This window comes from Dipodomys ordii, unplaced genomic scaffold (assembly GCF_000151885.1).
Source record: "Dipodomys ordii isolate 6190 unplaced genomic scaffold, Dord_2.0 Scaffold128, whole genome shotgun sequence".
Taxonomy (NCBI): domain Eukaryota; kingdom Metazoa; phylum Chordata; class Mammalia; order Rodentia; family Heteromyidae; genus Dipodomys; species Dipodomys ordii.
In genome coordinates this window covers 1,883,996-1,895,795 of record NW_012267344.1, presented here as the reverse complement: position 1 = coordinate 1,895,795, position 11,800 = coordinate 1,883,996, and the positions used below count along the sequence as shown (strand labels likewise).

Here is an 11,800-nt window from a genome sequence, read left to right as displayed (position 1 = left end):
AGGTCCCCAGGAGACCACAGCCGGCCCCGCCCCCGGCTCCCTGCGGGGCCACGCCCCCCGCCCCGGTGTCCTGGGCGCTGCTGGCCCGCACACACCCTCCGCCTCTAGTCTCCAGAGGCTCCGGCCCGGCCGGGCCCGACTGCCAGCCCCTCATGGCCCCTCCGGGCTAAGTGGCCAGGGCCACCCCCAAGCATGGCCCCTTAAGCCCAGTGTGTCAGGTGCGGGGGCGCTGGCCGGAGCCATGTCCCTGACGCGGGGGGTGAGCTTCGAACCCGAGTCCTACGAGGAGGAGGAGGAGGAGGAGGAGGAAGAGCCCAGCAGCCTGCGCCTGGGCGTCCTGGAGGAGGAGGGTATTTCCTTTATGTAGCCAGAGATCCTGTTTTAGGCAGCTCTGTGTCGCTTACTTGACATAGCTGTGTGTGTTTTTTGTATTTCATGATGTTTTACATTGCTTGCTCTTTAACTTTCACATAACTATATTATTTTATTTCACATAGCTCTTTTATGTGTATTTTATTTTAGGTGATGGGTTCATTTTATATAGCTATATTTCATGTAGATAACCATTTTCATTTTATATGGCGATATATTTTATGCATATTTTATTTTTCATAATTATATGTTTTATTTTATATGCCCATATTTATGAGCATTTTACTTTATAGAACTCTACTTGATGTGATTATAAAATAAGTAATGTTCTTTGTATTTTCTTTTTTTGCCAGTCCTGGGACTTGAACTCAGGGCCTGGGCGCTGCTCTACCACTTGAGCCCCAGTAGCACTTCCTATTTGACTTTTACATTTCTTTCTTTATGTTTTCTTTGTCCTTCTGGTCTCTGAACAGGCTTGACTGGTGTGGCCTCCTGACTGACTGTACTCTTTTTTTTTTTTTCTTGTTGTGATTGTTTTGTTTTTGCTCAAGGCTGGGGGTGGAGTGGGTGCTCTACCACTTGAGCCACAGCTTCATTTCTGACTCTTTCTGTGTATGGGGTACTGAGTCATTGAACCCAGGGATTCATGCATGCTAGGTGAGCACTCTACCACTGAGCCACAGTGCCACTTCTGGTTTTCTGCTAGTTGATTGAAGAGTCTCATGGACTTTCCCTGCCCGGGCCTGGCCTCAAACCAGGATCCTCCAGATCTCAGCCTCCTGATTGGCTAGGATGACAGGTGTGAGCCACTGGCTCCCTGGGCTTTCTTCCCTCCCTCCCTCTTAACACTGAGAAAAAAGGTTTTGGGGGAACCAGGCAGGTGGTCCTATGCTAATGATCTTGGGCCGGGAGGGGGGGAGGGAGAGGGGGAGGGTGGAGGTCCTTCAGGTGAAAATAGTCTGAATCATCTTATCAGAAGCACTGCTTTAAGAGCGCTTATCTTCCTGGCTCAGGTCCCCTTCCTTGCTAGAATTATTTATGACCTGGCCATAATCAAGTGTGTGTGTGTGTGTGTTTCTTCTTCTTGTTGATGTGGTAGGCCTGAGAAATAATGCTAACACCTCCCTTTCAGAAACACTCAGTAAAACTAATTAATGGGAAGCCGGTGGCTCCTGCCTGTCATCCTAGCTACTCAGGAGGCTGAGATCCAGAGGATTACAGTTCTAGGCCAACCCAGGCAGGGAAGTTCACAAGATCCTGATCTCCAGTGAACCACCAGAAAACTGGAAATGGCGCCGTGGCTCAAGTGGTAGAGCGCTCGCCTTGAGCTGAAGAGCTGAGGGACAGCGCCCAGGCCCAGAGTTCAAACCCTACCACCGACCAAAAAGAAAAAAAACTTAGGAAAATAACCCCCCCACCAGTTATTTTGGAGACTTAACCCCTCACCTAACTGGGTCAGAAATTTTGGGGGTGTTGGGGTCCAATTATCTGGGTTTGGCAACCACCTCTGGGCTATTTCGTTGGCGACGGGGCATGTCTCAAGAGACCAGGGTCTCTGGCTTGTCTAGAATTCAAGATGGAAAGGGGACATTTTTTGGGGGTGCCAGTTCCACTCCCTTTCTTCCTCCCACCCATCTTCCTGCTTTCCCAGATCAGATCTCTGCTCTGGAGGTGGAAGATGGCTACCTGTATTATTATTATTATTATTATCTGTTTATTTTCTCCCTGGCACTAACCTCAAAGGGGAAGAAAAAAAACACCCAATTCATGATCAACGTTATTTGTTTCCTTTGCAACAAAAACTAACATTTGAGGTTTGCCCAGGGCTCGTGAAAGAAAGAATGTGCTAGACATCCAGGAGATAAGGAAGAATTTCGAGTTTCAGGGTGACACCTGTGATCCTCCAAAACCCAAACCAAAACCATGTTGGGCAGAATGTCATTGTTCCTGGTCACAGTGTGTTTCAGCCTGGTGCTTTTGGTAGAACATTCTAGACTGGCTGTGGGTGCTGCTGTCTCATGTCTGTTTATCCTAACTACTCAAGAGGCTGAGATCTGAGGATCAGGGTTCCAGACCAGGCCCCTGGCAGGAAAGTCCATGAGACTCTGATCTCCAGTAAACCACCAAAAAAAAAAAAGCAGGAGTGGAGCTGTGGCTCAAGTGGTAGAGCGCCAGCCGTGAGTGACAAAGCTCAGGGACAGAGCTCAGTCCCCGAGTTGCAGCCCAGGACTGGCATTAGACTACAAACATGACAAACAGCAAATGTTGGGGTGCTCTGGAGGTGCGGTCGAGGCTGCTGAGCACTTTCAAAGGTCACCTGCTTCCTCGTGCAAACCGAGCTGCGGGTAAATATTATTCCAGTTTTGCAAACAGAACCCCGGAGACATGGCTACGGTGACCTTGTCCAGAGAGCCCCGTTGTAAACACACACCCAGCCTTGGTCCCGCCTTCCACATTCCTTCTACCCTTCCAGGCCCTTTTTTTTCTTTCTTTAAGTGGGTCCTGAGATAGCATTCTACCACTTTGAGCCATATATATATGGCGCCACTTCCGGTTCATTGGAGAGGAGTGTCTCACGGACTTTCCTGCCCTGGCTGGCCTCCACCTGCGATCCTCCAGATCTCAGCCTCCTGAGTAGCTAGGATGACAGGCCTGAGCTACCCTTTGTGTGTATGTGTATGGACCGGTCCTGGGGTTTGAACCTACGGCTTGGGTGCCTCTCTTTCCCATTTTCCCCTCCAGCTGCTGGCTCCACCATCACCTCCCCTCCCTTTTTTGTTTTGTGTTGTGTTGTTTTCTTGCTAGCTCGCTGCAGGATGAGTCTCTCGCCTTTTGTCTGCCCAGGCTGGCTTCAAATGAGGAGCCTTTCCTCCCAGCCTCCTGCCATAGAGTGAAACAGGTTCTCCTGGGGGCGGTGGTGTGTATGTCGGGTACCCCCAGAACCCACCACCCCGAGCCCCATTGGCCTCGCACATTAGAGGCAAGCAGACTTGTGTGTATCCGCCTGGGTTGGCCAGTATTTATTCTCACAGTGACATGGGGGGCGTGGCTTCATTTGCATAAGTGTCATGTGATTGGCTGACAAGGGGAAGCATCTGTCCGGGCTGTCAGGGGGAGAGCCAATCTTCGGCTCCCTCCCTCTGGTCTCATTTGAATTTGACTCCATTGTCTCCCCCCACCCCCCTCCACACAGCACACACACACATACCCCTACCCAGGCTGGCTTATGAACCACGATCCTCTAGATCTCGGCCTCCCCAGGAGGAGCAAGGATGATGGGTGTGAGCCACCGGCGCCCGGCTGGACATGATATTTCTGCTGATAGGTTTTGGGGTGTCCGGGATCTCACTGGATTTTTTTCTCCCCCTGTTTCTCGTAGTTTTATGTGCAGAGAGAGTTGGCCAGATGACTAAAACATACAGCGACTTAGATGCGGTCACACGGCTTCTCGAGGAGGTGAGCCCTGGATGGAGCTGTCTGTCATTGATGATGGTCAGTTCCTGTTGCTTAGGCCCGAGCCCCAGTCCAGGAGGGTCTGCCTTTAGTCCCGGATTTTTTATTAGTATTATTATTATTATGCAGAGTTTTGGTAGTCACACAGCAAATACATTTAAAAAAAATCCAAAGAAATTTCCCTAACCCCTTTTTTTTTTTTTGTGACAGTTCCAGGACTTGAACTCAGGGCCTGGGCGCGGCCTCTGAGCTTCTTTTGCTCAAGGGTAGCGCTCTACCACTTTGAGCCACAGCGCCACTATTGGTTTTTCTGGGTGCTTTGTGGGAGAGAGGAGTCTCATGGGAAGGGGGGGGTGACATTCCCAGCCCAGGCCTCCAACCACGGACCTCCAGATCCCAGCCTCCCCGAGTGGCAGGGATGACAGGAGGGAGCCACCGCACTCGGCTTGGGTGTGAGTTTGAAGGAGGGTTCCCCCTGCTTTGTTGTGGCTGGTGGAGTCCGCCACCACCCCCTCTTTTACAACAGGGCTTCTCCCCTCCCTCCCCCCCGCCCCCCCGCGGGGCCTGAGTCACGGTTGGGTGCTGGGGAGAATGAGTCAGTCTGCTTGTGGCGTGGCGTGGCGGTGCCAAGTCAAGCTCCCCGGTGAACAGGGCAGGGCTGGCTCAAGCCAGCCCAGAGGGAGGGAGGGGGCGTGCTGGTCCCGTCCTGTGCTTGCCTCAGTTTCCCCAGGAAGGGAAGGACCAGTCTGATAACCTTACTTCCTAGGACCCACACCACTCGTGAATGCCTCTTCCTTCCTGGTTGCTGTTGGAAACAGTGCACCCTGCCCAGGGGGTTTCCTCCCTCCCCCCTCCCTCCTTCCCCTGCCTCCCCTCCCTCCCTTCCTCCCTCCCTTCCTTCCTTTCTTCCTTCCTTCCTTCCTGCCTTATTTCCTTCCTTCCTTCCCCCCTCCCTCCTTCCTTCCTTCCCTCCCTCCCTCCCTCCTATCCTCCCTCTTTCTTTCTCTCTCTTTTCCTTTCCTGTCTGCTATCTATTTGTCTATCTATCTATCTATATCCATCCATCCATACAGCTGTCTGTCTGTCTGTCTGTCTATCTATCTATCTATCCATCCATCCATTCAGCTATCTGTCTGTCTATCTGTCTGTCTGTCTGTCTGTCTATCTATCTACCTGTCTATCTACCTACCTACCTACCTATCTATCTGTCTGTCTGTCCATCCGTCTGTCTGTCTATCTATCTATCCATCTATCCATCCATCCATTCAGCTATCTGTCTGTCTATCTGTCTATCTATCTACCTACATACCTACCTACCTATCTATCTGTCTGTCTGTCCATCTGTCCATCTGTCTGTCTATCTATCTATCTATCTATCTGCCTGTCAGTCTATCTGTGTCTGACTGTATGTATTTATCTGTCTCTCCGTCTATCTGCCTGTCTGCCTATCTGTGTCTGTCTGTGTATGTATGTATATATTTCTGTCTGTGTATCTATCTGCCTGTGTGTCTGTTTGTATCTGTGTATGTATATATGTATGTATGTACATATGTATCTGTCTGCCTACCTATCTGCTTGTCTATCTGTGTCTGTCTGTGTATCTGTCTGTCTGTCTATCTCTGTGGGTACTGGGCTTAAACTCTTGCTTGGCTCCCCTGCACCTTATCCCTCCCCCTCAAAAGGGCCCTGTCACTTGAGTCACAGCTCCACTTGAAGTGTTTTTTTTGTTGTTTTTGTTTTTTTTGCTGCTTAGATAGCAGTCTTAGACTTTCCTGCCCGGGCTGGCTTAGAACCACGATCCTCCGGATCTCAGCCTCCTGAGCGGCTGGGATGGCAGGCGTGAGCCCTGGCGTGCCTTCTGCACCGGGCTTTTGGTGGGTTGGTCAGTCTTGGGCCCCAGCTCTCCCCCGCTCGTTCCGCAGAAAGAGCGGGACCTGGAGCTGGCCGCGCGGATCGGCCAGTCATTGCTGAAGAAGAACAAGACGCTGACGGAGAGAAATGAGCTGCTGGAGGAGCAGGTGGAGCACATCCGAGAGGAGGTGAGGGTGGGGGGGGGGCAGGGGGGAGGATCTGGGGGGGAGGGGGCAGGGGGAGGCGGGCACAGCCCTCTGCCCTTAATCCAGACTCCAACCACACCCTCCATGCTCGGCCAGACTACCTGGGGGCAGGTGGCTGGCTCACCCCTGTCATCCCGGCTACTCAGGAGGCTGAGGTCCGGAGGATCGTGGTTCAAAGCCAGCCCCGGGCAGGAAAGTCTGTGAGACTGTTGATCTCCACTTAACCAGCAAAAAAAGCCAGCTGGGAGTGGCAGCGTGGTCCAAGTGGTAGAGCACCAGCTTTGAGTGAAAAACCTCAGCCTTCAGGCCCCGAGTTCAAGCCCCAGGACACCCTCACACACCCCGCGACCTGCCCCGTGTCTCCGCACAGGTGTCCCAGCTCCGCCATGAGCTGTCCATGAAAGACGAGTTGCTGCAGTTTTACACCAGCGCGGCCGAGGAGAGCGAGCCCGAGTCCGTGTGCTCCACGCCGTGAGCGCCCGGGGCCCCGGCGCTGGGTGGGGTGCAGCATGTCCCTGGTGGGGTCCCCCACACCACAGACCCAGCATGGCGGTGGGACTGTCCGAGCCTGGCCCTCGGGGACGGATCTCCCTCCTCCCTGTGTGTGTGTGTGTGTGTGTGTGTGTGTGTGTGTGAACTCTGGGCCTGGGCGCTGTCCCTCAGCTCTTCAGCTCAAGGCGAGCGCTCTAGCACTTGAGCCACAGCGCCACTTCCGGTTTTCTGGTGGTTCATTGCAGATAAGAGTCTCTCGGGCTTTCCTGCTCGGGCTGGCTTTGAACCGCGATCCTCTGGATCTCAGCCTCCTGAGTCGCTAAGGTGATAGTTCAAGTGGCGGAGCACCAGCCTTGAGTGACAAAGCTAAGGCTGTTGTACAGTACCTGCGCACGCACACACACACACACACACACACACACTCACACAATCACACACACACAAACAAGGTAACAGTAGCAGTAATAATGTTTGCATGAAATAATAATAGTAATGAACACAGAACAATTATTATATAATAATAAGTAGGAATAATTGTAATACATTATCAATTACATAGTATATTTATATTTTATTTGAATTATATAATAATGGCAATCAATAATAGTAATTATATTATGGTTATAGATATAATAAACTATATGTCACGTTATATAATACAAACATATAAGTTACATTTGAATTGTATTGTTTCATATTGCAATAATAGAATGTTACTACATAATTATAATATATTTATATTGCATTATATTGTAGCAATAGTAACTGGTAGTAACTATTAAAACAATAGTAATTAACACATATAATATACATTATTTTTGGGCTGGGAAGATGGCTCAGTGGTAGAGCGCTTGCCTTGCATGCCTGAGGCCCTGGGTTCCATTCCTCAGCACCACATAAGCATAAAGAAAAAAGCTGGAAGTGGTGCTGTGGCTCAAGTGGTAGAGTGCTAGCCTTGAGCTGAAGAGCTGAGGGACAGCGCCCAGGCCCAGAGTTCAGGCCCCACGACCGGACCCCAAAAAGGAAAAAAAAGAAAAAAAATACATAATTTTTAACATGTTATTATACAGTTGTAAGTATCATAACTATGTTATTATTATATTACAATTAGAACACAATGTAGTTGTAATTAACTCAGAACAATATCAATTGATTATACTGCACACATGGAATAATAAATTATTTAGTCTAAAATAATCAAATATATTATTATATTTTAATCAGTCCTGGGGCTTGAACTCAGGGCCTGGGTGCTGTCCCTGAGCTTCTTTTGCTCAAGGCTAGCGCTCTACCCCTTGAGCCACAGCGTCACTTCCAGCTTTTTCTGTGGATGTGGTCCTGAGGACTTGAACCCAGGGCCGCCACCTTCCCAGCCCCACTAACATACATGATTTAATATGAAACAAAAGCCATCCACTCCACTAAGCTTCTGGAACATTCTATGCTTTAATCCCGGGTGTCCCCCACAAGGTGACCACGGGTCTGGAGGAAAAAAAAAAAACCTTCCAAACCCACGGCCCGTCCCTCATGCGCGGCCATCTTCCCCCGCAGGCTGAAGAGGAACGAGTCCTCATCCTCCGTGCAGAATTACTTCCACCTAGACTCGCTGCAGAAGAAGCTGAAAGATCTGGAAGAAGAGAATGTGGTCCTCCGATCTGAGGTGCGGTGCCCCCCCTCACCCCCCCATCACAGACTCTCCTGCCTGTCCAGGCTGGCTCTGAGCTGCGACCCTCCAATCTCAGCCTCCTGAGTAGCTAGGATGATGGGCGGGAGCCACCGGCGCCCGGCTTTCTACGTCATCTATACAAATCACCTGCGCTTACCTCAGCATAGGTGAAATAGATATATTATTCTATAAGATACATAAACGCAAACGCACAAAATGTAAACATATGTTGCAAATATACATAGATAACCTGGGGTCCTTTGACCACAGGTGAAATATTTTATACCATTTCATAAATGGATAGAGTAGCTAAATGTAAATACCTAAAATGTAAATACCTCTCATACCTACACAAAGCTATATATATCATCTATATAAATAACTTGTGGTTATTTCACCACAGGTGAGACATTGTCAGTACAGATAATTATATATAATACGTAAACTATGTAAATGTAAAGTCGTAAAATAGAAATACCATATATGTTATGAATGTAGGCATATAAACCATATATATATGGCGTCTTGTATCGCCTGGCATGTAGTAGTTGCACAGTTAACACTAGCTCTAGCTCATATGCTCACACCACCAGCCTTGCTTACCCGGCTTCGGCCCCCCTGGGCCGGGCAGGCTCCTGGGTGCCACCACACCACCTAGTGGCGGGCATCCTGTGAGCCGGGCGAGACAGACAGGGAGGAAAACCAGCCATCAACACTCCATTTCCTTGGTCCCGCGTGTCGCCCCCTGGTGGCCGGGGAAGGGAGCGAGCGGTGCTTTTGTACATTTGAGCGTGTTCACAAGGGTTGGTTGGCGGGCAGCACCTCAAGCCCTGGCCGGAGGTGTGGGCCCTGGCCCATGCTGTAGCCCTCACCCCCCCCCCATTTTCCCTCCCCTTTTCCCCTCCCCTCCCCAGGCCTGCCAGCTGAAGACAGAGACCATCACCTACGAAGAGAAGGAGCAGCAGCTGGTCAGCGACTGCGTGAAGGAGCTTAGTGCGTATCTGTGGTCCCCCCCTGGCCCCCAGCACCCTCCTTTTGTTCTATTTATTTTGGGGCTGATGGTGCGCTACCCCTTGAGCCACGCCTCCACTTCTGTTTTTTTTTTTTTTGCTGGTTTACTGGAGATAAAACTATCTCTCGGAATTCCCCGCCTGCCCTGTCTTTAAATTTCACCAACATCATCCTTGCCCGCCTGTGGTTTCCCGGGAATACATGTCTTTTAGATCTAGAAGCTTCTCCTGACCCTGTGAGACATCTTCCCCCCTTCTCTCTCTCTCTTTTTTCTTTTTGAGTTGGCCATGGGACTTGAACTCATGGCCTGAGCGCTGTCCCTAAGGTTTTGTGTTCAAGGCGAGGGCTCTACCACTATGAGCCACAGCGCCACTTCATTTTCTGGTGTTTCTTTAGAGATGAGAGTCTTACAGATCTTCCTGCTCGGGCTGGTCTCGAACCGCAATCCTCCATATCTCAGCCTCCTGAATAACTAGGATGACTGGCGTGAGCTGTTGGCGCCCAGCTTCCCCCTTGTCTTGACCAGCCTTTCTCCTTGACATTGATAGAGGATTTCCACTTCGGCTTTGTATTGGAATATGGGGATGATTTCATGCCTACGCCAGGCTCAGAGATAAGAAAAAGCCCAGCTTGTTAACAATGTAAAAATCACCTGTCATCCCAGCTACTTGGGAGGCTGAGATCGAGAGGATCGCAGTTCAAAGCCAAGGCTGGGCAGGAAAGTCCGTGAGATTCTTCTCTCCCATGAGCCACCAGAAAACCAGAAGTGATGCTGTGGCTCAAGTGGTAGAGCACCAGCCTTGAGCAAAAACCAGCTCAGGGAGAGCACCCAGGCCATGAGTTCAAGCCCTACCACCTGCAAAAACAGAAAAATAAAAATCCTTTTTCACTCACTTGGTGCACTTTTCCCTGTAACTCAGCCCCTCCTGTGATTTGTTTTTCTCCCTCGCTGGTCCCAGGAGATGCAAACGTGCAGATCGCCAGCATCTCAGAGGAACTGGCCAAGAAGACGGAGGACGCCGCCCGCCAGCAGGAGGAGATCACGCACCTGCTCTCCCAGATCGTGGACTTGCAGAAGAAGGCCAAAGCAGTAACCGCTTTGTTTGCTTCTTGTTTTGTTTGTCGGTCGTGGGGGGCTTGAACTCGGGGCCTGGGCGCTGTCCCTGAGCTGCTTTTCACTCAAGGCTGGTGCTCTACCATTTTGAGCCATATATGGCCCCACTTCTGGTTTTCTGGTGGCTCATGGGAGATCAGAGTCTCACGGACTTTCTTGGTCCCCCGGGCTGGCTTAGAACCACCATCCTCCAGATCTTACAGCCTCCTGAGTGGCTGGGATGACGGGCAGATGACCCGAGGGAAGGCTTTGGGGTGGCAGGAAAGCTATGGGGCTCAGGGGGAAGAAGCTGGGGAGGCCGAAAATGCAAGGAACTGCTGGAGCAGCAGAATGGATGAGGGCTCAGGACCTCGATCCTCTGGATCCTAGGGGAATGAGGAAACGCAGGAAAGGAGGGATGAGGAGGAGAAGAAATAGACTCGGCACCCACAGAAAGGTGGGGGGTACACACTTCCTGTGGGCTCAGGACCACGTTCGGTGGGGGAAGGGTAATGGGTCCACAGGGTCCCCAGCCACCAGAGGCCACAGCACCTTACCCACGAACACGCCTTGTCTTTGCTGAGTCCAGTGTGCCGTGGAAAATGAGGAGTTGGTCCAGCACCTGGGGGCCGCCAAAGATGCCCAGCGCCAGCTCACAGCTGAGGTGCGTGCTCCGGCCCTGTGTCATCGGGGCCTCCGACCGGGGACGAGGGGGTCAGCCCCAGCCCCCCAGATAGGCCCTGAATGTGATCCATCCCAAGGTCTCTTCTGAGTTTCTTGTGCTCAGGGCTAATGCTCTACCGCACGAGCCTTGGTGCTCAAAGCTAACGCTCTACCGCGCAAGCCCCTGTGCTCAGAGCTAACGCTCTACCGTCTGAGCTTTGGTGCTCAGGGCTAATGCTCTACTGTCTGAGCCTTGGTGCTGAGAGCTAATGCTCTACCGCACAAGCCCTGATACTCAGAGCTAATGCTCTACCGTCTGAGCCTTGGTGTTCAGAGCTAATGCTGTACCTCACAAGCCCTTGTGCTCAGAGCTATTGCTCTACCGTCTAAGCCTTGGTGCTCAGGGCTAACACTCTACCGCTCAAGCCCTTGTGCTCAGTGCTAATGCTCTACCATTCAAGCCCTTGTACTCAGGGCTAAGCTCTACTGTCTGAGCTCTCACGGGTGGGGGGTGCGGAGGAGGGGAGGCGTGTGCACCTGGCTGCTCACAGGCATGCGTGTGCTTCCTGCCCGCAGCTCCGGGAGCTGGAGGACAAGTATGCCGAGTGCATGGAGATGCTCCACGAAGCGCAGGAGGAGCTGAAGAACCTGCGCAACAAGACCATGCCCAACACCACATCCAGGCGCTACCACTCGCTGGGCCTCTTCCCGATGGTGAGCCCAGCCTCCCTTCTGGATCCCTCCTCCCTCCCTGACCTCCTGACCTCGGCTGTTGCCATTTCAAGTTTTCATTCATTCATTCACTCATTCATTCATTCATTTGTTGATAGTGGGGCTTGAACTCAGGGCCTTTTGGCAAAAGCCCAGCGCTCTACCACGTTGAGCCACAGCACCACTTCCAGTTTTCTGGAGATTTATTTCTGGAGGTTTATTGGAGATAAGAGTCTCACGGACTTTCCTGCCCGGGCTGACTTTGAATGGCGATCTCCAGAT

The 11,800-nt window shown here is 51.3% G+C and overlaps 1 protein-coding gene across 1 annotated transcript in view; it reads left to right on the top strand.

Annotated features, from left to right (window-relative positions):
* The window catches only part of Trak1 (trafficking protein, kinesin binding 1), a 29,316-nt gene that overhangs the window by 6,400 nt on the left and 11,116 nt on the right, over window positions 1-11,800 (top strand). Inside the window, exons 3-10 of the mRNA XM_013030240.1 lie at window positions 3,752-3,828; window positions 5,748-5,864; window positions 6,253-6,353; window positions 7,926-8,034; window positions 8,955-9,033; window positions 10,011-10,141; window positions 10,734-10,808; window positions 11,384-11,521. Of these exons, the coding sequence (XP_012885694.1) occupies window positions 3,752-3,828; window positions 5,748-5,864; window positions 6,253-6,353; window positions 7,926-8,034; window positions 8,955-9,033; window positions 10,011-10,141; window positions 10,734-10,808; window positions 11,384-11,521 (827 nt within the window). The remainder of the gene's footprint in view (window positions 1-3,751; window positions 3,829-5,747; window positions 5,865-6,252; window positions 6,354-7,925; window positions 8,035-8,954; window positions 9,034-10,010; window positions 10,142-10,733; window positions 10,809-11,383; window positions 11,522-11,800) is intronic.